The sequence below is a fragment of the Lytechinus pictus genome, chromosome 15 (assembly GCF_037042905.1).
Source record: "Lytechinus pictus isolate F3 Inbred chromosome 15, Lp3.0, whole genome shotgun sequence".
In the NCBI taxonomy this organism is placed as follows: domain Eukaryota; kingdom Metazoa; phylum Echinodermata; class Echinoidea; order Temnopleuroida; family Toxopneustidae; genus Lytechinus; species Lytechinus pictus.
Genome location: NC_087259.1, coordinates 21,270,672 through 21,295,000, shown reverse-complemented (window position 1 = coordinate 21,295,000; position 24,329 = coordinate 21,270,672). Strand labels below are relative to the sequence as shown.

At 37.6% G+C, this 24,329-nt stretch overlaps 2 protein-coding genes across 2 annotated transcripts; one reads left to right on the top strand and one right to left on the bottom strand.

The window, feature by feature from the left end:
• Nucleotides 1-4,047: 4,047 nt before the first annotated feature.
• LOC129277892 (heat shock 70 kDa protein IV-like) lies at nt 4,048-8,992 on the bottom strand. Its single transcript, XM_054914074.2, has 2 exons — nt 7,812-8,992; nt 4,048-7,003 (listed from the first exon to the last, which is right to left on the bottom strand). The coding sequence occupies exons 1-2, from the start codon at nt 7,997-7,999 to the stop codon at nt 5,266-5,268; spliced, it is 1,926 nt and encodes a 641-aa protein (XP_054770049.2). The 5' UTR covers nt 8,000-8,992; the 3' UTR covers nt 4,048-5,265.
• Nucleotides 8,993-9,915: 923 nt separating this feature from the next.
• LOC129277891 (heat shock 70 kDa protein IV) lies at nt 9,916-13,717 on the top strand. Its single transcript, XM_054914073.2, has 2 exons — nt 9,916-10,311; nt 11,126-13,717. The coding sequence occupies exons 1-2, from the start codon at nt 10,124-10,126 to the stop codon at nt 12,861-12,863; spliced, it is 1,926 nt and encodes a 641-aa protein (XP_054770048.2). The 5' UTR covers nt 9,916-10,123; the 3' UTR covers nt 12,864-13,717.
• Nucleotides 13,718-24,329: the final 10,612 nt, after the last annotated feature.

The window sequence follows — 24,329 nt, the reverse complement described above, 5'->3', positions numbered from 1 at the left end:
TCTTATCTACTGAAAATGATAAAAACGAAAAAAATATATAGTGATATGATAAGATCGTTTGATTGGTGCGTATTTTCTTTTTTTTTTATGAGAGCGCCGTTAAAAACTAATCAACAACATTTCTCAGTGGCGAATCTTTCGAATGCCCTTGAAAATTTAAAACCCCCTGCTAATAAAGTAGACCCTATTGAATGTAATTATTTTTTCATAATAATAATAATAGGCATTTATATAGCGCCATCTATCTAGAAATATTCTATTCCGAGGCGCGTTGTTATTATTATTATTACCCCGGCTTTAGCTCGAGCTGCCTTTCAGCGCTCATGCATTCAAGGAATTAATCCTGCCGGGTACCCATTCACCTCACCTGGGTCGAGTGCAGCACAATGTGGATAAATTTCTTGCTCTAGGAAATTACGCCATGGCTGGGATTCGAACCCACGACCCTCTGTTTCTAAGTCAGAAGACTTATCAACTGGGCCACAACGCTCTACAATGATGTGATCAATTGATATAATTTTATTTAACTTGAAACATATAGTTTTGATGTCAATTCTATTGTTGCTGCATTTTGTATGCAAGAAGGCAAAGAGGATAAATATTAATATAAAGCCTGAAATTACGTGTTTCATCTGACATTTCTATAGTCATTTTCCTGGATCATCAACTCAAACTTAGAGTGTGCTTTGTCTTTATGATGCTTCACATCGTCTGCGAGACATAAAAAGTAACATCTTCAAGCCAGCAGGAAGATTGAACGAAATTTTGCTCTCTTTCTTGAAGGTCTTGTATATACACTCAAACCCAAGCAAGTATATTCTCTCCCCATCCCCAGGCATCTTTCCATTTGCACTCATCTGCGTAGTATACACCAGTGGGGCCCCCGTGATGAATTATTCACAGAATTTGATCGCTCAGCCTAAGAATACGACGAGGGGCCTCTATCTAGCTGGCTGGGGATGCACAACTAAGTGACGTGTATACATAGCAACATATTTCCAATCATTGCCGACAGCAGTTATACTCCCAGCAATAGCATTTTGGTATAATATATTATCTTGTCTTCGATGTAGTCAGGGTTGATTGTATCAATATAAAATGGTAAATAAATCAATACATAGAATAGTGAAGGCCTAAGATATAACTGTATCATCTTTTTTTAAATATTACTTAAGTCATATTCGACTGATTTTCGATTATCTTTTAATATGGGGGAGCAGCCCCTTACAAGGATAATATGATGTGAGTACTAGTATCATAAGGATATTTTTACTGGTGTGGGTCTTATTGCGCCGGACCCCCCCCCCCCCACGAAGGATAATATTATTTGAGTATCATAAGAATCTTTACTTGTGTATTCCTTATTGCGACGCCCCCCCCCCCCACACACACTCATACGCATCATCCCCCGAAAGGAGAGTATTATTTGAGTATTACGAGGATTTTTGTCGGTGTAGGCTATTACGCTCCCCCTCCCCTCCCTCCCAGGGGATGATAATCAAGAGAGTGTGATCAGGTGGACTATTCTTTTCATCTTAATAATCATTTAGGGAAACTCATCAACATAAACAAAAAATTACTCTTTCTGTACCGTATTGTTTTGTTCCTTATGAAGGGTATATGCATATCGATAAATCTATGCGGTCATGGTAGTTCAGTATATTTGCACAAATAATCAGTTATGACAACGACAAGCAAATATTGTTGATTATCAGCAAATTAAAAATGTCAAACTATCAATTTATGTTAATCAAGACAATGCGTGATTATCAGATAGTATGTGATCTGCCTCAGAATTAAATGTTAAATTGCCGAAATATTATCTGACGATGCCAAAATGGGATCCGTCTCAAAATTAATTGTAAATTTATCAAATTACATTAAGTAAGACAACAAGTAATTACCTGACAGTGATAATATGTGATCCGTCCCCATCCAAATCCTTTCCAATAATTCCATCATCACTAGGCCCGCTAACACTCCTCTCAAGAGACGGTGCGAACGCCATGCAGGAGAAAATTTATAATCTTCTTCATTGGCGGGAAATTGCAGAAGCAGTGTGTATCTGCATTATTAGTGCTCTCCGTGTATCTCTTCTTCAGAACCTGACGAATCACAGACTTGCCTGCAAAATAAATCCTTCTTTCAATATCATGGACCTATGGAATGTTCAACACGCCGAATAGCCGAGTAACCAAATGCATTATAACATTTCACATTAGCTCGATAAATAGAGACAATATTAAAACGCGAAATATGTTTCCAAAAATGTTGTGTATGAATATTTTTACGCCAAGTATCGCCAGTGTAATTTTTCAGGGCTTCGACATTAACGCAGAATATAGTATCCATAGAAGTGAAGGAAAAGCCATAATGATAAACTCAAGCCTTCATGAAGAAATAAGCACATATGAGTCACGTCGACATTAAGTGAGGCAGGCAAATTAGAGATGTTCACTTGAGCAACATCGACGTCTCTAAAAAGAGAGTCCATGCATTTCCAGCATAATGTCGGCCTCTATAGGGAGCAGATGCGTCCATGTATACCATTCGTTCCATCCAACCACCTTCCTGCATAGAAAGGCAGTTTGATCGATGGTCCATTTACTTAAATATTCCCTTGGGGTATAATATAGAACGATAGTTAGTAATTACACCATAAAGCTACTTAAAAATGCAAATGTATTTCGTGACCCATACACAACCCGTCTGCTTTTGAAGATTAGATATAAGATGAAGGCCAAATACAGAAAGATTCATTGATCTTACGAAGTTCGCTCAATTACCCCCCCCCCCTTGGTCCTGGAAAGCGGGGTTGCTGAAGCACTGCCCAAAATTTGTCTGGGCGGTGCTGCGTAACCATATACCATAGGCAGCACCCCTATGAGTCAGGTTGGTATGCTATAAAGTAGGCATTAAACCATGCAAAATCACCTACATTTTGGAGAGAACCCATTTTTTTTTTTTTGGGGGGGGGGGCCTTGTCATTTTTTAACCAACATCACCTTCATTCTGGAGCAATTTTTTTTGCTTGCTTGTCAATATTTTATTCCAAACCAGCAGGGCTCTGCCCCTCCCCCTTTCTCCAAGCAGGCACTCTAATATCCTTTGCATAATGTAATGAATGTTTCATGATGTTCGTTCCCCGTCAGGACAGTAATGAAATTTGAGCCAAGGAAAAAATATTTACATCAGGGTATTATGACCAGCTTTAAAAAGAGCCATGGAAACAAAACAGCAAATTTTCTATGCAGTCTTTTTTTAATTAACGATAATATTTTACTTATCGGTTAAAAAATATGGGGAATTAAAAGAAAGACTAATACGAAACACTTGTTATAACTTATATCAAATCATAATAACGTGCTAATTAATTTCGACCATCAACCGTATAACTTGCTTAATTCTATACCTCATAGATCAATCTTTTACATATTTTAAAAATTGTTTTCTATTGAAAATTACCACTGTCGGCATCTCTATATACTTTTGCTCGAAAGAATAATTCCTGTCATTCCCCTTCTTTCGCTCCCTCTTTCATTCACACAAACACACTCACATGCATACATATATACATACCCTGTCTCCTTCCCCTCCCTCACTCTTGAGCCACATATCCCCTCCCTCTCTCTCTCGCTCTCTCTAATTCTCCATGTACCCCACTCCCTATACAGTATTGTGATAGTCAATGAGCGAATCAAATAAAATTAATAATGAAAAATTTTATTCATAAAGATAATAAATAAAGTCTACGCTCCTCTTGATCTTCAATTCCCCCTTTCTTCCACCTTCCTCTTGTCTATTGTCGATCTCTCGAGCATCTCCCCTCCCAAGATCTCCATCTCCACCCCCTCTCTCTCTCTCCCTTTCTATCTATCTATCTATCTATCTATCTATCTATCTATCTATCTATCTATCTATCTGTATGGATACCCCCATCTCTAATATGTCTCTATTTCCTCTTCCTCTATCACTACCGCCCTATGCTCATTTTCGCTCTCTCCAACCCTAAAACACACGAATACATAATCATGTAAAAATGCAAAGTTGATTTTATATATCAAATCTTAAATTTCATTCAAAATTCTGTATGTACATGTGATATTATACTCGTATAACAATAAATAGAGACAATACAAAAACGAAGGTACACAAAGTATTGACATCCTATAGACTCTCGCTGATATCGAATATTGGAGAGAAATGTTGGATACAAATATTACATAATCATCGCAATTAATAAATAATATATTATCTCCCTTTCCTATTTTCTAATCAGAAATCATACAATTTTTTTGTATAAAATAGAAATCAATCATTCATAATTATGAAAGTTTCACATCTTGGTGACACGACATTCCCTCCTGCGTCATTTGCTCCGGTAATATATCAGAGGGCATAGGGTTGGAATTGGGATTGTAATTGAGTTTTTTGTTCAGAATAATGTGAATATAAGAATAAGGGTTTATTTAGTCATGGATGTTAGATTTTATGTTTTGCTTAACGTAAATATTTTTCATTGGAGCAATTGTCGCAGGAGCAAATGTCATGGAACTCGCATTTTAATCATACAATGCCGTAAAAACATGACATGGGCCCGTAACACAAAGGTTAACAACTAATCGCTAATTCAATTGGCCTATCAAGATCATCGGTGCTTGCGCATTTTGCTCAGTAGACTGACTCGAAACTAATCTGCATTGATCTTTCAAATTAGCGAGTAATCGCTTACCTTCGTGTTACAGGGTCTTATCGAGTAGCGGCAAATCATGACGTATTGTACTTTCTGCTAAGTTTGATCTACTATCATGAATATATATTTATATTACATTAAGTGATAAAAAAACTTGTTCTGCGTTTCTATTTAACAGACGAGGAAATTTTTTGGCTTTTTAAAATCAAAAGCCAAGACCCTAAATGACAGAGTAGGTTGAAAAAAGAATAAGGCACACCTTATAAAAAGAACTATATGACTTTAACTTTAACTTTATATATTACATTAATGAGCCACATCATGGAAATAATTACAAATATATATATATATTATAATAGACATTTTCAACAGTTTATAAATTTCGAACAATAATTGCATTTAACTGGTCATATAAAATGTAATAATAAGATATGGGGTAAGAGTACAGTTCTTCATCAGAATAGAGTCAAATATAGCGGCCACTTATGTCTCAGTGATGCAAATAAATTTATTCCAACTGAGCAGATATTGCAACATTACTAAGTCCTATTTAACATACAGAGGGTATAGATTTAATCCACTTCCTCGACACTAGGTCCTCCATTCCCTGATGATGGTGAGTTGGTCTGTGGTCCTGGTTGACCTGAGCTACCATCGGCATGAAGTTTAGCCATGATGGGGGAACATGTCTTCTGCAACTCTTCCAACTTGAACGAGAATTCTTCCTTGTTAGCCAAAGAATTATTGTCCATCCAGGTGATGACTTCATCGACTGCTTTTATCACAAGTTCCTTGTCACTGGAGCTAACTTTGCTCTCTACCGATGCATCATTGATTGCGGACTTGACGTTGAAGGCATAGCTCTCAAGTTGGTTCCTGGCCGCGATGCGCTCACGTTGAGCATCATCCTCAGCCTTGAATCTTTCAGCGTCATTGACCATCCGATCGATGTCGTCTTTGGAGAGTCTTCCACTGTCGTTGGTGATGGTGACCTTGTTGCTTCGACCAGTGCTTTCATCCTTTGCAGTGACGTTCATGATGCCGTTGGCATCGATGTCAAAAGAGACTTCAATCTTGGGGACTCCTCTGGGTGCAGGAGGGATACCAGACAACTCAAACTGGGCAAGTCTATTGTTGTCTTTGGTCATGACTCTTTCTCCTTCGTATACTTGGATGGCAACAGCTGATTGGTTGTCTGAGTAAGTTGAGAAAGTTTTGGCTTCCTTAGTAGGAATCCTTGTGTTTCTCTGAATGAGCTTCGTCATCACACCTCCTGCTGTCTCGATGCCTAGAGAGAGCGGAGCCACATCGACAAGAAGAACTTCTTTGATTTCTTCACTCTGGTCTCCAGATAGGATGGCAGCTTGGACAGCGGCGCCATAGGCAACTGCTTCATCAGGGTTGACAGACTTGTTGAGATCTTTGCCATTGAGGTATTCCTGGAGAAGTTTCTGGATCTTTGGGATTCGTGTCGATCCACCAACAAGTACGACAGTGTCAATCTTAATCTTGTCGATCTTCGCGTCAACGATTGCCCTCTCTACTGGTTCAAGACACTTCCTGAAGAGATCTGAACAAAGTTCCTCAAATCGTGCTCTGCTGACATTGGTGTAGAAGTCGGCACCTTCATAGAGTGAGTCTACTTCGATGCTTGCTGAAGCACTGCTTGACAGCGTTCTCTTGGCCCTCTCTGCTGCTGTTCGGAGGCGACGAAGTGATCTTGGGTTTGACCTCATGTCTTTTTTGTGCTTTCTCTTGAATTCCTCGGCAAGATGATGGACTAGTCTGTTATCGAAGTCTTCACCTCCAAGGTGAGTGTCACCCGCTGTCGATTTCACTTCGAAGATTCCATCATCGATGGCCAGAATTGAGACATCGAACGTACCTCCACCAAGATCAAAGATGAGAACATGTTGCTCTTCCTTCAGCTTCTTATCAAGTCCATAGGCGAGAGCGGCAGCGGTGGGCTCGTTGATGATTCTGAGAACATTGAGTCCTGCAATAACACCTGCATCCTTCGTGGCCTGCCTCTGCCCATCGTTGAAGTAAGCAGGGACAGTGATGACGGCATCGGTGACCTTCTGACCAAGATAAGCTTCTGCTGTCTCCTTCATCTTTGTCAGGACCATAGAGCTGATTTCTTCTGGTGCCATAGTCTTGTTCTCTCCCATGTACTCAGCCTGTAGCATGGGCTTGCCTCCTTTGTTGGTGACTGTGAAAGGCCAGTGTTTCATGTCAGCTTGTACGTTGTCATCTGTGAATCTCCTTCCAATTAGTCGTTTTGCATCAAAGATTGTGTTCTTGGGATTCCTGCAAAAAGCCGGATGATAAAAAAAAAGAATATTGGTAAAAACAATAGAATACATATTGATAATGGAAAGGTTAGTTTTTGTAATGTATTATTAATGTTTTTTTTTTGTTTCAGTCACTTCTACAATGATTATTTGTTAATATCGGAAGATAGAAAGTAGCCTAAATTACGTAACCTTGTATACGATTTATAAAATAAAGGCCTGCGTGAATTGAAAACAGTTCATGTTTATACTGTATACATGACTTGTATATAATATTACTTTGTTGTGAATACTTATTAGAATACCAAAACATCTCTTGCGATTATACAATAATGAATGAATCACAATCAATCTGTACAGATGTTACATAATTATTTAATTTTATCAAATTTGGTGAATTTATTCAAAGATTACTTCAAAGGTTTTTTTTGTTTCATTATATTTTTTTATTATTGAAATGTAACTTCTTGTATTATTCACGGCCGAAGAAAACAAAACAAATCGATTTCTAATTGATAAGAAAAACAATGCACTTTAATGAGAACTCGGATGCAACGTAATATATTGGAAATTAATACTGCGCATTGCTTTAGTTTGTAATTCACTTTTTTCCTAAGTATTGTTAACTCAAATGATTTTTGGAATGTTTATTCAATACTTTAAATACTTTAATCATAAAAGTAACAAAATAATTCATATATTGGTTTCTATCCTGTCTCCCTTCTCTCTCCTTTAATCCTCTAGTTCTTTTTCCCTCTCTTTCTATCTTTAAGTCTAGGCCTGTATAACATTATTTATTACATACAATGTTTTAATCTACTTACATCGCCACCTGGTTCTTCGCCGCATCTCCAATCAATCTTTCCGTATCTGTGAAGGCGACATAGCTGGGTGTGGTCCGATTTCCTTGATCGTTAGCAATGATCTCAACCTTTCCATTCTGGAAGACTCCAACACAAGAATATGTGGTACCCAAATCAATTCCAATCGCTGGTGCTTTTCCTGGTGCCATTTCTTGTTGCAGATGATTATTTTCGACTATTTAAAATTTGTATTATTAAAGAGAAAAATATAACTATCTAATTGTTCGTATTATCTGGCTGGTGTCTGTTTGTGAAACTCTGTCGATCAGAACTTCAAAAGTAATTATTCGCAAAATTATTTTAATACTCGTAGAATTATTTTGTTAAACACCGGTCAAACACCTTTATTGCAATTGTGGAATCAGTTTTCTTTCCTCTCAGAGAGCCTTCCGAGCTATGAGAAATCGAGTTCGAATTGAAGTTTGAGAGACGATGAGCCCGGTTATATACTCAAACCCCGAGCCGAGAGAAGCTTCCAGTCATCAGAGAAGTTTCTAGTCGGAGAAGGTTCGTGTGTGAACACAATAGAACAATAGAGACTCGCCGATCATTCCCGGCACGGGGGCATTCCCAGATTGTTCTCGAACGTCTGCGAGTACACGACTACCGTGACGTCATTATAGACATGTTATCCATCCATTCTCTGTGCAAAGTACCGGCCTATTGTACTGAATAGACACACGCCGTAAATAATCACCAATAGGTTACGGTCTGGAAAATTCTGGGTTGTGCGAGACTGCTTGGTTGTGAATGACTTCATGTCATTCGAGAAATATCGATCTTTTTTTCCCCTTTCTCTATCAGACCCGGGCTATCAGACCAGCAGAAAGTGAAAATCACATGCAATTCTAGTTCACCATGCAACTATTTTAATCATATTTCATGATATTGCCATAGTGCGATGATATAAGAAATAACTGAAGTATAGAATAATTTACGTGTATCAAATACAGCTAGACCCTCGGTACTATAGTGAATAATTTTGACCTACTTCTGTTTTTGTGTGATGATTTTCTACGACGACAGTGTGTGAACTACAAATGAAATATAGATTTTAGCATGATACTATATATATTCGTCATCATAATATTAAAAAGATTTCCTTTATTATAAAACTAGTGAGTTCAATATCAATAGCATTACGTTACCAGTACAATAAGTGTGATAGGCGTACATTAATTTTTGTTGTTGTTATAATAATAATAATAATAATATTGTTATTATTATTATCACCATTATTTATTATTATTATCATTATCATCATCATCATCACATTATTATTATTATTGTTGTTATCATTATTATTATTATTATTATTAGTAGTAGTAGTAGTAGTAGTAGTGGTAGTAGTAGTAGTAGTAGTAGTAGTAGTAGTAGTAGTAGTAGTAGTAGTAGGAGTAGTAGTAGAAGTAGTAGAAGTGGCGGGAGTAGTGGCAGTATTAATACTAGTATATAGGAAAACTATACAGCCGTAATATATTAGTGGTGGTATGATAAAAAATAGATAGAATTTCTATTCAACTATGTGTTATTTTTTTTTATTATGTGGCAATCTGCAACAAAATAGTTTGGAGTTACTTAATTACTACATATTTTCTTTTAGATGGTGCAATCATTTTTAAATCATTTCATAATTATCGGCGGTGTTAGAATCACATATTTTCACCACTAGCTGGGCTGATCGAAGTACATATGTATCTTTTCTATCATATATTCTTCGTTATCTTATTAATCTCAAGGGATAAAATTACGATCTCATGTTTTATCATGAGTAATTTGAGGTGATAATTGATATTTTGTACAGTTAAAAAAGTATAGGACTGACATAATATATGCAACCGTTATATCATATATCTCGGGATAGTCGGCATATGCCGTGTGCCTCTATGGAACGAGCAGGGAGATTGGACGAGAATGTTCTCGTACGTTCCACACACCCCGAATTGCAACACTGCGCACACTGAATGGGCACACTCACTGTGACGTCATGAGTCAGCTTGGCTATTTGACCAATGGCGATGCTCGATCGAGAACGATCGGGGGATTCCCCTAGGGGTGCTATTCGTGTTCACACCGCTCTAGAATCTTCTCGTACATTCGATGAAGCTCGTGTTTTGGCTATATAACCCGACTCACTGCCAATCGGGCTTCAATTTGAAAACTCGACAACTCGTAGTCAACACGACAAACCGAGAGGAAACCAAAGCAAGAACGAACTTGTATAATTTAAAGCATTTTTGGAAGCAGAATTTTGAACAGCTATAGCAGTAAAAATGGCACCAGGAAAAGCACCAGCTATTGGAATTGATTTGGGTACCACATATTCTTGTGTTGGAGTCTTCCAGAATGGAAAGGTGGAGATCATTGCTAACGATCAAGGAAATAGGACGACACCCAGCTATGTCGCCTTCACAGATACAGAAAGATTGATTGGAGATGCAGCTAAGAATCAAGTGGCAATGTAAGTAGATTTTATTAAAAAAAAACCACTTTAATTTCTGGGTCCAGTTGGAATAGAGTTTTTACTATGGTAACTTTACCATCCAATGATAACTTTCATATAATCCTTGATTTTGATTGACTGTTAAACATCGTCATGGTATAAAGTTACCATTGGAAGTCAAAGTTTCTATAATAGAAACTTTCATGCAACGGGCCATTATTATTATTATTATCATTATTATTATTGTTATCATCATCATCATCAGTAGTAGTAGTAGTAGTAGTAGTAGTAGTAGTAGTAGAAGATAGGATCATCATTATTATCATCATGCCTGATATAAAGGTGTGCTCATTATCGATTATTTTAGGCTTGCATAGCATATATTCTATTAGAATTCACTCAATTCAGTTATACTATTATATCAATAACTAATGCGAGATTTATAGAATACCGACTCATTCACTCATTATGGAAGATTGAGGATATAAAAGAATCAATGATAATCTAAGAGAGGGATGCGTTTAACTTTGTGCTGGCATCAGGGTATAAATTTCTGACACGGGCATGGAAAACAAATTTTCAACACATTATAATATTCATGCCTGCTTTTATCATATTATCATTAAGCCGAAATTGTGCAGATATTTTCAATTTATAATTTCCAAAATACGTTTTCAACATATGAAGCATTATAATAATAAAACATTATTGTAAACATTAACTCATGCCATCTTAAGAGGGACAAATTAAGTACTTATAACTAGGAGAGTTTTTTTGACGTTGTGCAATAATAATCTAAACAGGTGTTTCGTTTTCATCTTTCATTATACAGGAATCCGCAGAACACAATCTTTGATGCCAAACGACTTATAGGAAGAAGATTCGCAGATGACAACGTACAAGCTGACATGAAACATTGGCCTTTTACAGTCACCAACAAAGGAGGCAAGCCGATGCTACAGGCTGAGTACATGGGAGAGAACAAGACTATGGCACCAGAAGAAATCAGCTCTATGGTCCTGACAAAGATGAAGGAGACAGCAGAAGCTTATCTTGGTCAGAAGGTCACCGATGCCGTCATCACTGTCCCTGCTTACTTCAACGATGGACAACGACAAGCCACGAAGGATGCAGGTGTTATTGCAGGACTCAATGTTCTTAGAATCATCAACGAGCCCACCGCTGCCGCTCTCGCCTACGGACTTGATAAGAAGCTGAAAGGAGAGCAGCATGTTCTCATCTTTGATCTTGGTGGTGGTACGTTCGATGTCTCAATTCTGGCCATCGATGATGGAATCTTCGAAGTGAAATCAACAGCGGGTGACACTCACCTTGGAGGTGAAGACTTCGATAACAGACTAGTCCATCATCTTGCCGAGGAATTCAAGAGAAAATACAAGAAAGACATGAGGTCAAACCCAAGATCACTTCGTCGCCTCCGAACAGCAGCAGAGAGGGCCAAGAGAACGCTGTCAAGCAGTGCTTCAGCAAGCATCGAAGTAGACTCACTCTATGAAGGTGCCGACTTCTACACCAATGTCAGCAGAGCACGATTTGAGGAACTTTGTTCAGATCTCTTCAGAAAGTGTCTTGAACCAGTAGAGAGGGCAATCGTTGACGCAAAGATCGACAAGAATAAGATTGACACCGTCGTACTTGTTGGTGGATCCACACGAATCCCAAAGATCCAGAAACTTCTCCAGGAATACCTCAATGGCAAAGATCTCAACAAGTCTATCAACCCTGATGAAGCAGTTGCCTATGGCGCCGCTGTCCAAGCTGCTATCCTATCTGGAGACCAGAGTGAAGAAATCAAAGAAGTTCTTCTTGTAGATGTGGCTCCGCTCTCTCTAGGCATCGAGACAGCAGGAGGTGTGATGACGAACCTCATTAAGAGAAACACAAGGATTCCTACCAAGGAAGCCCAAACCTTCACAACTTACTCAGACAACCAACCAGCTGTTACCATCCAAGTATACGAAGGAGAAAGAGCCATGACCAAAGACAACAATAGACTTGCCCAGTTTGAGTTGTCTGGTATCCCTCCTGCACCCAGAGGAGTCCCCAAGATTGAAGTCTCTTTTGACATCGATGCCAACGGCATCATGAACGTCACTGCAAAGGATGAAAGCACTGGTCGAAGCAACAAGGTCACCATCACCAACGACAGTGGAAGACTCTCCAAAGACGACATCGATCGGATGGTCAATGACGCTGAAAGATTCAAGGCTGAGGATGATGCTCAACGTGAGCGCATCGCGGCCAGGAACCAACTAGAGATCTATGCCTTCAACGTCAAGTCCGCAATCAATGATGCATCGGTAGAGAGCAAAGTTAGCTCCAGTGACAAGGAACTTGTGATAAAGGCAGTTGATGAAGTCATCACCTGGATGGACAATAATTCTTTGGCGGACAAGGAAGAATTCTCGTTCAAGTTGGAAGAGTTGCAGAAGACATGTTCCCCCATCATGGCCAAACTTCATGCCGGTGGTAGCTCAGGTCAACCAGGACCACAGACCAATTCATCATCATCAGGAAATGGAGGACCTACTGTCGATGAAATGGATTGATTTGTGGAACAGCACCAATTACGGACTATCAAATGATTGTTGACGAGAGATTTGAAAATAATAATGCAAGAAAATAATAATTACACAATTTGATATGCAAACTCATATTTATCTATTTTACAAAGTATAGCTTACTAACAAGTAATAGAAGTTTACAAGTATTTTGTTAAAATGAAGAGTGATAATTTCCTACGGATATTACAACTAAATAACATAACTTGATATTTTTGACCATTTTGTGAATTTCTATTAATTAATTTTCATCATGATATATACCTCTCTGAATTTACTTTGTGTTTTATGTTATTTTCGTAAATATTATTGTTTGACTCAATATTTTGATGTCTATATATATTTATTCATGTATTTGTAATTATTTATATTTAATCAATATTCATAATTATATAAAATTCAAAATCAGCTTATTATGTCTGCATGTGTGCTGCCACCGATATATTTATTCAATATGTATATATATTCAGGTCAGTTTGAATACCATCATTTTGCAAAAGTTTAAGACCGCTATCCAATGTACAAAAATAAACAGAAATTATTGATTTTGCAGTCCTATATTTTCATAGGAAAATTTGTTTTACAAAACTTGAATCGTAAGCTCACCGTATGTCTATAATCACTTATTATTGTGGTAAGGAATACTGATACCATGCATGCGGATTTAAAAGTCGTGTTGTAGCGTCTAAAAAAATGATGGTATAAAATAAAAACGATTAGGTAATTGATCATTATTGTAATGGTGTATCATGTATCATGAACTTAGGATAATGACATTAGTGCATATTGTATTCATATTATCATGAATGTAATAAAGTATTTAAAAAATGAAGGAATATTAATCGATCGTCGTTTATTGGTTCTTTTTAATTATTTAGAAAATGAAAGAGAGTATGAATAAGCGAGTCCAGAGAGAGATGAAAACAGAGAGAGAGTGCATGAGAGGAGGGATGAGGTATGCAATTATATTGAGAAGGGGAGCAGATGGCGAGAGGGAACATGGGGAATGAGAGAGATGCTGACATATAGGAGAGAGCGAGACCAGAGAGAGATAAGGGAATTTGAAAGAGAGAGAGGGATGGAGAGAGGAGGGATGAGGGGTATGATGTATTCAATTATATTGAGAAGGGGAGCAGATGGCGAGAGGGTATGAGAGAGATGCTGACAAAACTAGAGAGGGACGGGTGGAGAAAGATCAATATAGAAGGGAGAGAGAGAGAACTGAGAAAGAGAGAGGGTGTTGTTGAGAAAGAGACTCAAAGAGAGATGAAATAAAGAATGAGAGAAGATGGTGTTTACTGACATTGGCAAAGAAAGAGTGGAAGAAAATAAATAAGTATAAGCCACAGTAAACTCCCAAGAAATGTTTATTTAGTTTAAATGATTGACTCTTATTTTTTTATTTATTTATTAAACATATTTAAAAAGGGTAGCCCAATCAGCAGAAACACTGGTTTTCATTGGGGCCCTTTGTAAAAATGCAATGTAAAATATGCTTGAAAATAACCACAAAGATGTGTATCAGCCCAGTACAAACAAACAAAGATGATAAAACAAGCCTTAAACTATATACATATAGTGTACAGCAATAAGTTACAAAGTACAAAATAAATGTGAACATTTAGTAACCTTAGGAAATTGAGCAAAAACAAAAAGGAGAATAAAATGCATGACAAACAGCAATACATACATACATAGAAATACACTGCTCGATTCTTTAAAAGAAAACATTAAACAAAGAATATAGAAAATGTAAAATTGAATTTGGCTAAGCGAATGAAACTAAATGTGTAAACATTAGCACACAGTACTTATACGTATAGATACAAACATAAAAAAATATAAAATATATATGTGTGATATCAAATAGACATCAACATTATCTGACATATATACATGGGTGTCGATCGGTATTCTTGGTTGGGGGGGATGATTGACACAAATGTTCTTGTGGATGGGGATCTTTCAACATTACCCCCACTAAAATCACAAGTTAGGACATTTGGGAGTGGTTGATCTGCATGGTGTTCTTGCAGTGGCGTACCGTGAGTCACGGCATTGGGGGGCACCAGCAAAATTTTTGAGTCACTTAGTGAGCGCGCGCGCGCTCAGTTGCCAGGTAAACTGACCTAATAAGGACAGTGCCAATAAACGGATATGTATCTCACTGCTCAAATAATGCGAGCGCGAAGCGCGAGCTGAAAATTTTTTATATGCAGACCAAAAAGGACATTATAAGCAAATTTTTTTAATCATGATACATACCTGTCTCGCTAAACAAACAATGCGAGCGCGAAGCGCGAGCTGAAATTTCAGTGTAAATATTGACCCCAAACAATGTTAAGGACTATATTTTAGGAATCCATTAAGAGTATACATATCTCACCATAGTCATCTAATGTGAGTGCAAAGCGCTTGCTGATTTTGCTACATCTAAACACATGAAGCACTTTTTGTAGTCATTGTAATCATGATAATACGCATCTCACTCATCAATATTGCGAGCGCGAGCTGAAAATTTAGGATATTCAGACCAGAAGAGAGGCATTCTAAGGCCTATTTGTAAGAATTCACTAAGACCATACGATACGTATTTCACTGAACAAATGATGCGAGCGCGAAGCGCGAGCTGAACATTTTTGATGTTCAGATCAGAAAAAGGGACATTTTAAGGACTGAATTTTAATAATTCATGAAGAGCAGACATTTCTTACCAATCTACTAGTGCGAACGTAAGCACGGACAGGAAATGTTTTATATTAACACCTTAAAATGGGGCAATAACTTTAAGTAGTCATTAAAAAGAACCATATGTCACTACATCAAACAATAATAAGTCGAAGTACGAGGAAATATATGTGGTGTATATTGACTTAAAAACGTTAAACAGACTTATGTTCTTATGTATTATAACATAACATTCTTAATTATTATAATATAACATTATAATGAACAATAATTTCTTCATTTCCACTACGTATCTTTTCCTTTCTCCCTCTTTTTCTCCTCTTCCCAGTTTTTTTTTCTGGCCAGCCGATTGGGGGGGGGGGGCACGTGCCCCCCATGCCCCCCCCCCCCGTAGTTACGCCACTGTGTTCTTGGAAATTCCTTCATTGTTGCAGTGTACTGTACTTATATAATTTTTTTGAAAATGCAATCTGTGTTACAAGTAAGCCTATTCTAAACTCATACGAAAGATAAAATGACAAAAATTGTCTGGACCATGTACAAAGTGATCTGTTTATTGAGCATGATGTATACAACCTCTCTCTTAAATCTAACCCAACTGGCAATATCTTTTTTCTTCTTAATGCATGATGATAAAATGCAGATTCGGACAAATTAAGACTAGCACAAATTACAAACTGTGTGGCTTCTCTTGCGCCATCGGGCTTACCGTCATTCTTTAGACGATTTTAACCCTGGATTTTAACATGTTTTAAATGCTTTATAAGTGCATGAAACAAAAACAAACGTAAAAACAATAAAAACTCAACTGTCATGTTGTGATATTTCTCCAACATTTTCTTGAACCATCAGTGTGTAATATCAGCTAATATATGTGTTAAAATGAAATTTATGTACCGCATGAGTGTGCTCATATAGAATGCAAAACTGTCATCCCTTTCCAAACTCAAAAGAGATTTCCTTTTGCCAAAATAAGAAAAAATCAATCAAGTTTAGTTATTCAAATCCATAACAACAACAAGAATAACATGAAAAAAAAAACATCCGATGTTCATATCCGAAGATACGCTTAAGAGAGAAATGAATGATTATTCTTTCTGAAACCATTAATTGATTTCACTTATTAAAAAATTGTTAAAATATGATCATATTACCGCTGGTGGGATGGAACACCCTATCAACAAAAGTTGTTTTTCGTCGGGCTCCTTTTATATCATGTGTTAAAAAATATCATATACATAAACATTTCATTCTTTTTCATCTTGAACCTCCACCCATCTTTTTAAAAGTCCTGGAAAAGAATGTTTTTATTTAATAACAATGTACACAAATTGCTAGGGAAACAAAATGATTGATGGCATACTATAATCATCACTATAATCATCATGATCAAACTTTTCATTTTTTCATCATCATTATTATAAATTTTCTACCCTGAATTATTGGGGGGGGGGGGGATGATAATACAGGCCATCCCCCCCCACTTGAAATATTGGGGGGATATATCCCCCCACCCCCCCCCCCCCCCCCCCCCGTGATCGACACCCATGCATATATCTCAAATCAAGATAAAGAGACTGAAAATTGTATGATCCATTGATAGTTCAATTTAATAAAGTAGTAATATGGAGTTGATTTATCAATATGATTACAGATTACTTTTGAAAATATTGAGATTAGGGAAGCGTCGAAGTTCAACTGTGAGATTATTCTACGTGCTGGAATATGCGGCTTGCCCGTGTTGTAATATATTCTTTACATCTAGTAGCTTTCAATTTTAATTGATTAAGATTGATCCTATTATAGTTCGAAATACCCACCCCCCCCCAACATACAATACAACATACTCAAATACACACACACATACAATTATTGATAGCAAGCTCTTTAATTGCATGTCAATTTAATTTACACATCTCTTGCAATACATGTAGTTTCGAATTTGCAACTGAACTGATTAGTCTGGCGCTTGCAACAACCTTGAAGTAAGCCCAAATGTACGGATCACTGGCTTTTTAAAAAGCCAGATGGAGGTAGATTAGGGGTTCTGCCCCGCCCCCCCAAAAAATATATATAAAAAATTAAAAATTAAAAAAATCTTACGACCAAGGAAAATGAGGAAGAAAAAGAAAGATGATAACGAAAAGGGTGGACATATTTTGTCAAAATCTAACACAAAATAAGCTTTTCATTCTGAAAGGCCAACATTTTCCAGACATACGCCATGTTAAACACCACATTTTTTTTTTCATTTAACCCCTTATGTTTTCTTCTACACCGTTTAGACTGATGATTAAGATTAAATTTGATCTGATGAAGTGTTGAAAATATATTTCCAAACGTTTCCAGTTCCACGTTTCATTTGGCATTTCGATCAAAACATTCTTGTTTTCAGACCCGATTCTTCTTATCCCATGCTTCATTTAAATCCGGGATTTAAATTCATCTTCATGCACATTATCATCGCCGAAATTTCAACCGGGGATTTCTAACTGATCTTAGAAAATAAGTTTACTTAATCTTTTATTCTTTATGTAGATGTGGCGAAAGGAATATGTTTTTTTTAATAGATATTTAGTTTTTATCTATTCGGTGATGCATGCACGCACATATAATTTTATGGGTTCGGTTTCTTCATATGACGTCATCAACAGTCTGTTAAAGAGAACAAAGTCCGACCTGCTGAGGAAAATGGCAACAAAACTAATCTTTTTAGCTTTATTTCTAAATTTCTTTGGACTGATAGTCTGTAGGAAGCATCATTTGGTTTTGAATGTAAGTTTTAAATCCATACTTGTAATTGTAATTTGATTCATATTTAGATAAAACGTGTGTGATAGTGTTGCTGAATTTTAAGTGCAGTCCCATACGTTGAATATCGTGTGAGCTTGATGCATTTTCCAAGACTGAGCTAGTTAGTTAAATTCATAGAGATGTATACTAATTACGATAGAGTGCGGAGTCGCCATAGGCGCGCGTACTTAACGTCTGTGATTGCGCGGAGCGTGGTCGGACATAGACAGCTGGCAGCCGTCTGTTTCGAATTCGAGGAGTTTTTAATTTAACAATTTTTCATTTTTTAAATTTCTCATACACAGACGGCTCGCTATCGTGCAGCCACCATTAGGGGACTTACAATGCAAAATCCCCCGTCGGGGCTTACAATGCAAAATCCCCCGTCGGGGCTCTTCAATTTTTGTCTTTAATGAATCAAACTTTTGAAAATTAACGCGACCGAAATGCAAATTAATATTCCCTCTTGGCATTAATTGCCAAAAAACAGGGAAAATCAAGTTAAAAGGAACAAAAACAGTGACTTACCTCGGCTGTCGCGCAACTTCACTGCCCAGTTTTATCCGAACTTAATACACATAAACATATGGCCATTGAGTCCCCTGTACAGATTGCGCTAGAACTTCGGTCTCTGTATTTGGTGAGTGAAGCCAACGGAGTTCAGCTGAACAACCAACATAACAGAGACCGAAGCTTTTTTTGGTCTAGGTCGGCCATAGACCAAAAGCTTCAGTCTCTGTATTTTGGTTGTTCCGCTGAACTACGTTGGCTCCACTCACCATACATAGACTGAAGGGGATGGGGCCCCGTACCTACAGCCAACGTATAGTGAACTAGCGTTTTATAGATCGCGATTTAAAACTGTTTTTTAAGCAAAATTGAAAGTTTCATGGTTTCCATTATCAGGGAAATATAAATAACTTAAGTAATTGCATACCTTGGGCCGGAGTTATTGAAAAAAATCCTCTGGATGATTGAGAAATCTGTCATCTAAGACATTTTCACCTGACCTGACGGTTTTTCTTGCAAGTTGCCATCTTGAATGACGTCATTATCGTTATTAACTTAATGTCTCGAATCAATATATCGCGATTATAACTAGTACTAGTACTAGTATAACTAGTATCGTTTATCTTCGGTTTCGTTCGCATATGGAGCAGATCGTATAATATCGAAAGCAATATCGATATCACATTCGTGATTGTTGACGTTCGTTTGTAAATATTTTATAGTTTGGCTGCCATTTTGACCATTTTTATCGTGTTCAACCCAATTAAACATCGGTAAAGTATATTTTTCATGCCTTTTTCATCTATATCGTTTAAAGTATTTAAATATTGAAATATCAAGTTTCAAAAGTTTGTTGTTCTTGAATCTTGAATCTTGAAGAAGTACTCTCCCAAAAGCGTACACGCTGTCCTGGAGAGGGTTGTGCTGTGTCAGGTGCTGCCAGTGCTTCAGGTGATGTGGTGATCCTGTGGTGGTATTCTTGGTGCACTATATACAGTGTGCTAGGTGCAGTGTGCGGGTGGTGCGTGTGTGTCCCTCTTACAGCATCTTAAGGGGAGGGGGAGGCAACATTTGCTGAATGATAGGCAATGTTGCTCCCCGGAAGCCAGCTATAGAGGTCGAAGTTACAGCAGCGTTTGGGAGAGTATTCCAAATACGGATGGTTCTTGGGAACATACTGTACATGTAGCAGTTCACTCTACAAAAAGGCTGGGTGTACTTGAGCTGATGTCCAGTGTGTTGTGAACGTTGTGGACGAGAACTGCTGCTTAACTTAATCTGATGTGGCATGTTGATGTAAACATAATTGTGATGAATTTTGTAGAACATCTCACATTGGCTAAGAAGGCGTCTGTGTTGGAGAGTATCCCAGTGAAGAGTTGACAACATCGATGTTACACTGGATTCTCTGCTATAGTCATGAAGGACAAACCGAGCACCCTGACGTTGAATGTTCTCAATAATGTTTACATCTTTCTGTATGTGAGGATTCCATGCACATGAAGCATACTCAAGTTGAGGTCTGACAAGTTGCTTGTACGCAATGTCTCTCACTTTCAGGTCACATTTACCCAATGCTCGACGTATGATTCCAAGGGTACGAGCAGCTTTGGAGGATATCTTCTGTGCATGGGAGTTCCAACTCAGGTTGTCTGTGATGGTCACACCGAGGTATTTACAGGAGGTTGCCGTTGGAACAGGTTGGTCACTGATGGTAAAGTTGCAAGCCAAGGGTTGTCGTTTCAATGAGATACACATGTGGGCACACTTCTTGACATTGAAGGACATATCCCACAGTTTTGCCCAATCTGATAATGTTGAAAGATCTCGCTGGAGAATTGCGTGGTCAGCTCTTGTCTTGACCTTGCGATACAGCACACAGTCATCAGCAAAGAGTCTGATTGGTGATGAGATGCATTCACAGATGTCATTGATGTACAGCAGGAATAACACAGGCCCGAGTACTGAGCCTTGCGGCACGCCTGAGAGTACACTGGCTCGTGGTGAGGATGTTCCATCAACATGAACTGACTGAGATCTGCCTGATAGAAAAGCTTTGATCCATCCATGCATTTGACCAGTAATGCCATAATACTCCAATTTGTAGAGCAGCTTCCTGTGTGATACCTTATCAAAGGCCTTACTAAAGTCAAGAAAGAAGGCGTCTGTCTGACATTGCTGGTCGATGTTGTATGCCCAGTCATTGATGGCCTCAACAAGTTGCGTTTCGCATGACAGTCCCTTCCTAAATCCATGTTGGTTTGGGTTGATGATGTTATTCTGTTTATACATCCTTAGATTGTAAATTCGATGTGTAAAATTACATCAAACTTTGGACTGTGAATTGACAAAAGGGAGGGAATGAGAACACATGCGAGCCCACACGTACACCCTACCGTCGGTAAATGGGGATTACAGTAAAATGTCAGAAATTGTTGAATAAATCCCCAGAAACGACGGTTATTCCTGTCTAGGTCGGCCATTGCTTGATAGGTCTAGATTTGCAGAAGTACCCGGATGTACACATAGCTCGTGCGTTGTAACGCTGTGAAAAAGGGATGCCGTCTCCGGCCTTTTTTCTTGAAGAAAAGAATCCAACCTCATTACAATCAAATATATGAATGACAAATTGCATCTCAATATACTATTAGTGTGATTACATGGGTATTAAACTATTATGCTATTAATTTGGCATATTTACCTGTGACTTCTTGAGATGAAATTCTCTTAAATAATTTGCATTTACCTGTCGGTTTATAGGCCTATTAATAATAACAATATTGATAATGTCACGTAAATGAATACATAGAAATAAAACATACAACATACATTAATAGAAAGATTGACAATTAATTCAAAAGACAGTGAATTAGCCCATCTTCTCCGCTGGATTTCCCTACAGTACCTTTAACTGCATCGTCCTTTTCCACATTTCCTTCATTCACGTCACTTGATATGTTCTCATGAACAATTTGTTTATGTTGGATATTATACAGATATTGCCTACCTAGAGTTTGAATATAACATTTTCTCTCCCCGTCGAAGTTATATATTTCCCAAGGGATTATATTTTGCCCGCAGCGCTGAGGGAAAATATTCTCCTGAGGGAAAAATATAGCTTTGAAGGGGAGTTGAAATGTTATTTACCGTATTTTCCGGTATATAAACCGCGGCCGTGTATAAACCGCACCCCCAATTTTTTACTCTTGGAAAAAAAAATTGAAAAATTGAGGAAACCAGAAATAGTGAAATCTGTGTAATATTCTATATATTTGAAGGAATATCTTCATGCATTCTCCGTGATACTGAAGCAATAAAATATACGAAAAGATATTATTTGTTCGATGCAAAGTGTTTTCACTTCGACAATTTTGACGCAATTATCTTGCTCATGCAATACACAGCGATAATGCCTGTACCCGGTACGTGGTGCTGAGTCTACGGGCAGCTGCCGGCTGCCCCGAGCTCTGCCTCTGGTACGTCCAAAGTGATTCGTCCTGACGTATGAATTTTGCATAAATACTCATACAACAGACTTATTACCTGTTGACGACGAATTGGGATTGTGTTTACTTAAGCAACTCAACACCATCACATGACCAAATAATTTGAGAACGGACTGTTGGCCGAGCGAGACGAGCAGTCACGTCAGCTTTTAACTTTTTTTTTGTGAGCATACATGGAGGGAGCGCATGCGCATTGCTTGTGAGTCGCCGCAGCCAGGGGGGGGATGGGAAGGGACGATCGGGCATTGCATCTTGCATTGATATTAAGTTTTTTTTTTAAATGAGAAAAATGATGTGATGTGGATGTGGATGAAATACAATTTTTTTTTAAATTGTTTTGTTGTCTTCTTGATATAGTTTTGTTAATGATATCGTATATTATTATTTTGTAATGATATCGTATATCATATTAAGGGAACATTGAATATTTATTTCATATGGTTAGTTGCACATTAGAAAGGCCTCGAGCAAGATTTCTGTTTCTTTCTGGGATTTTTCTTATTTTTGGTTTGGAAAAGCGATAGTAGGCAGCTTCAAAATTTAGTGCCCTACTGTTCAGTATTAGAGTTATGACATTAGCTGTCAATTACACTAGCAGATCGGTCAAACAGAAGAGGGTAAAATCTTAACTACGTCTACGGTACTGCGCGACGCTCCGCCTTCAGTTTCCCTGTCGCTAGGCTGCGGCGTGCCCAGCGCCGGCCAGCCATGCCAGCAGGCGCTACCGAGGAGTGCTCACCGAAAACATGGATTAGCCGTCCCGCGAACGCCACGACAAAAATCATTAAATTATGAAAAGAGAAAGATAGAGATGATGTAAAGTGAGTTTTATTTCATTCTTTTTACAAGTCCACGTTTCAAACATGTCACACATTCATTATATATATGCTAAATTTTCGTCAAGTCAATCAAGTTTCTGAGGTCGGATTTCTCTGTGTTCGTGTATAAACCGCACCCCCCATTTTTGAGGTTTTCTCCGACGGAAAAAGGTGCGGTTAATATACCGGAAAATACGGTATTAAAACGATAGACCAGGCAATATATGTTATATTATATAGTATTTGTGGATTTGGCATCAGAGATTGCATTCATCATCTGGCTCCAACCTGAAATTCTTGCTACAGCTCTGATCCATCAAGCGCGTTCTTAATGCAATGGACGCGTTAACAGTAGCGCGTACATCAAATAAACTACCTGATTACGCAACTTGTAAACAGCGAGTGACGTCACCTTAGTGAATATAACGCCGCAATTGACAATACAATGCAGTTATATTCACTGAAGTGACGTCAAAACCCAGAATATAAAAAATGTGTTCCTCGCAGCTATGGTCACGTGAAGGCGTATTGACCTATCACTGATTCGAATCTACATAACCTATGTAATATAATATTTTAATTTCTATATAGGCCTACTAATTAATATGTAACTTGCTTCAATTTGTATGAAATATGTCATTTTTCTAATGTACAATCATTTGTATTTATAAGTTAGTGTTTTGATCTTTGATTATGCGCTATTATAATAGCAAGTAGTAAGGGTATCTCATTACTGTTCTTGGCGTTACACCAGTGTACATTCTGAATTCCGAGGTTTTACAATAAATCCGGATCGGCTGTGAATAGTGACCAGCCGAATATTAGATTAAGATTTAAACCATATAGGATTTAAACATATAGGCCTAAAGCTAAAAGATTTGAATTTAAATCATTTGAGATTTAAAATTTAATCCTACAGATTAAAAACATATCAAAAATTTGGCTGGTTACCATTTACAGCCGATCTGGATTAATTTTAAATCCATGGAATTCAGAGTGTACGTGTTGATTTTTTTTTCTCAAAGGAACATGATAAATTCCAAAATCTGCAGGCCTATATGGCACCGAAAATGAAATATTGATTAAAAAATGTAAAGAATGACTTTTTCCAACTATTTGCTTTTTAATTCCCTTCACTT

Excerpts from the sequence above, each read along its gene's own strand:
- LOC129277891 (XM_054914073.2), top strand. The coding sequence starts at position 10,124 with ATGGCACCAGGAAAAGCACCAGCTATTGGAATTGATTTGGGTACCACA. Across the intron at positions 10,312-11,125 it reads GCTAAGAATCAAGTGGCAAT|GAATCCGCAGAACACAATCT; the intron begins GTAAGTAGATTT and ends TTCATTATACAG.
- LOC129277892 (XM_054914074.2), bottom strand. The coding sequence starts at position 7,999 with ATGGCACCAGGAAAAGCACCAGCGATTGGAATTGATTTGGGTACCACA. Across the intron at positions 7,004-7,811 it reads GCGAAGAACCAGGTGGCGAT|GAATCCCAAGAACACAATCT; the intron begins GTAAGTAGATTA and ends GGCTTTTTGCAG.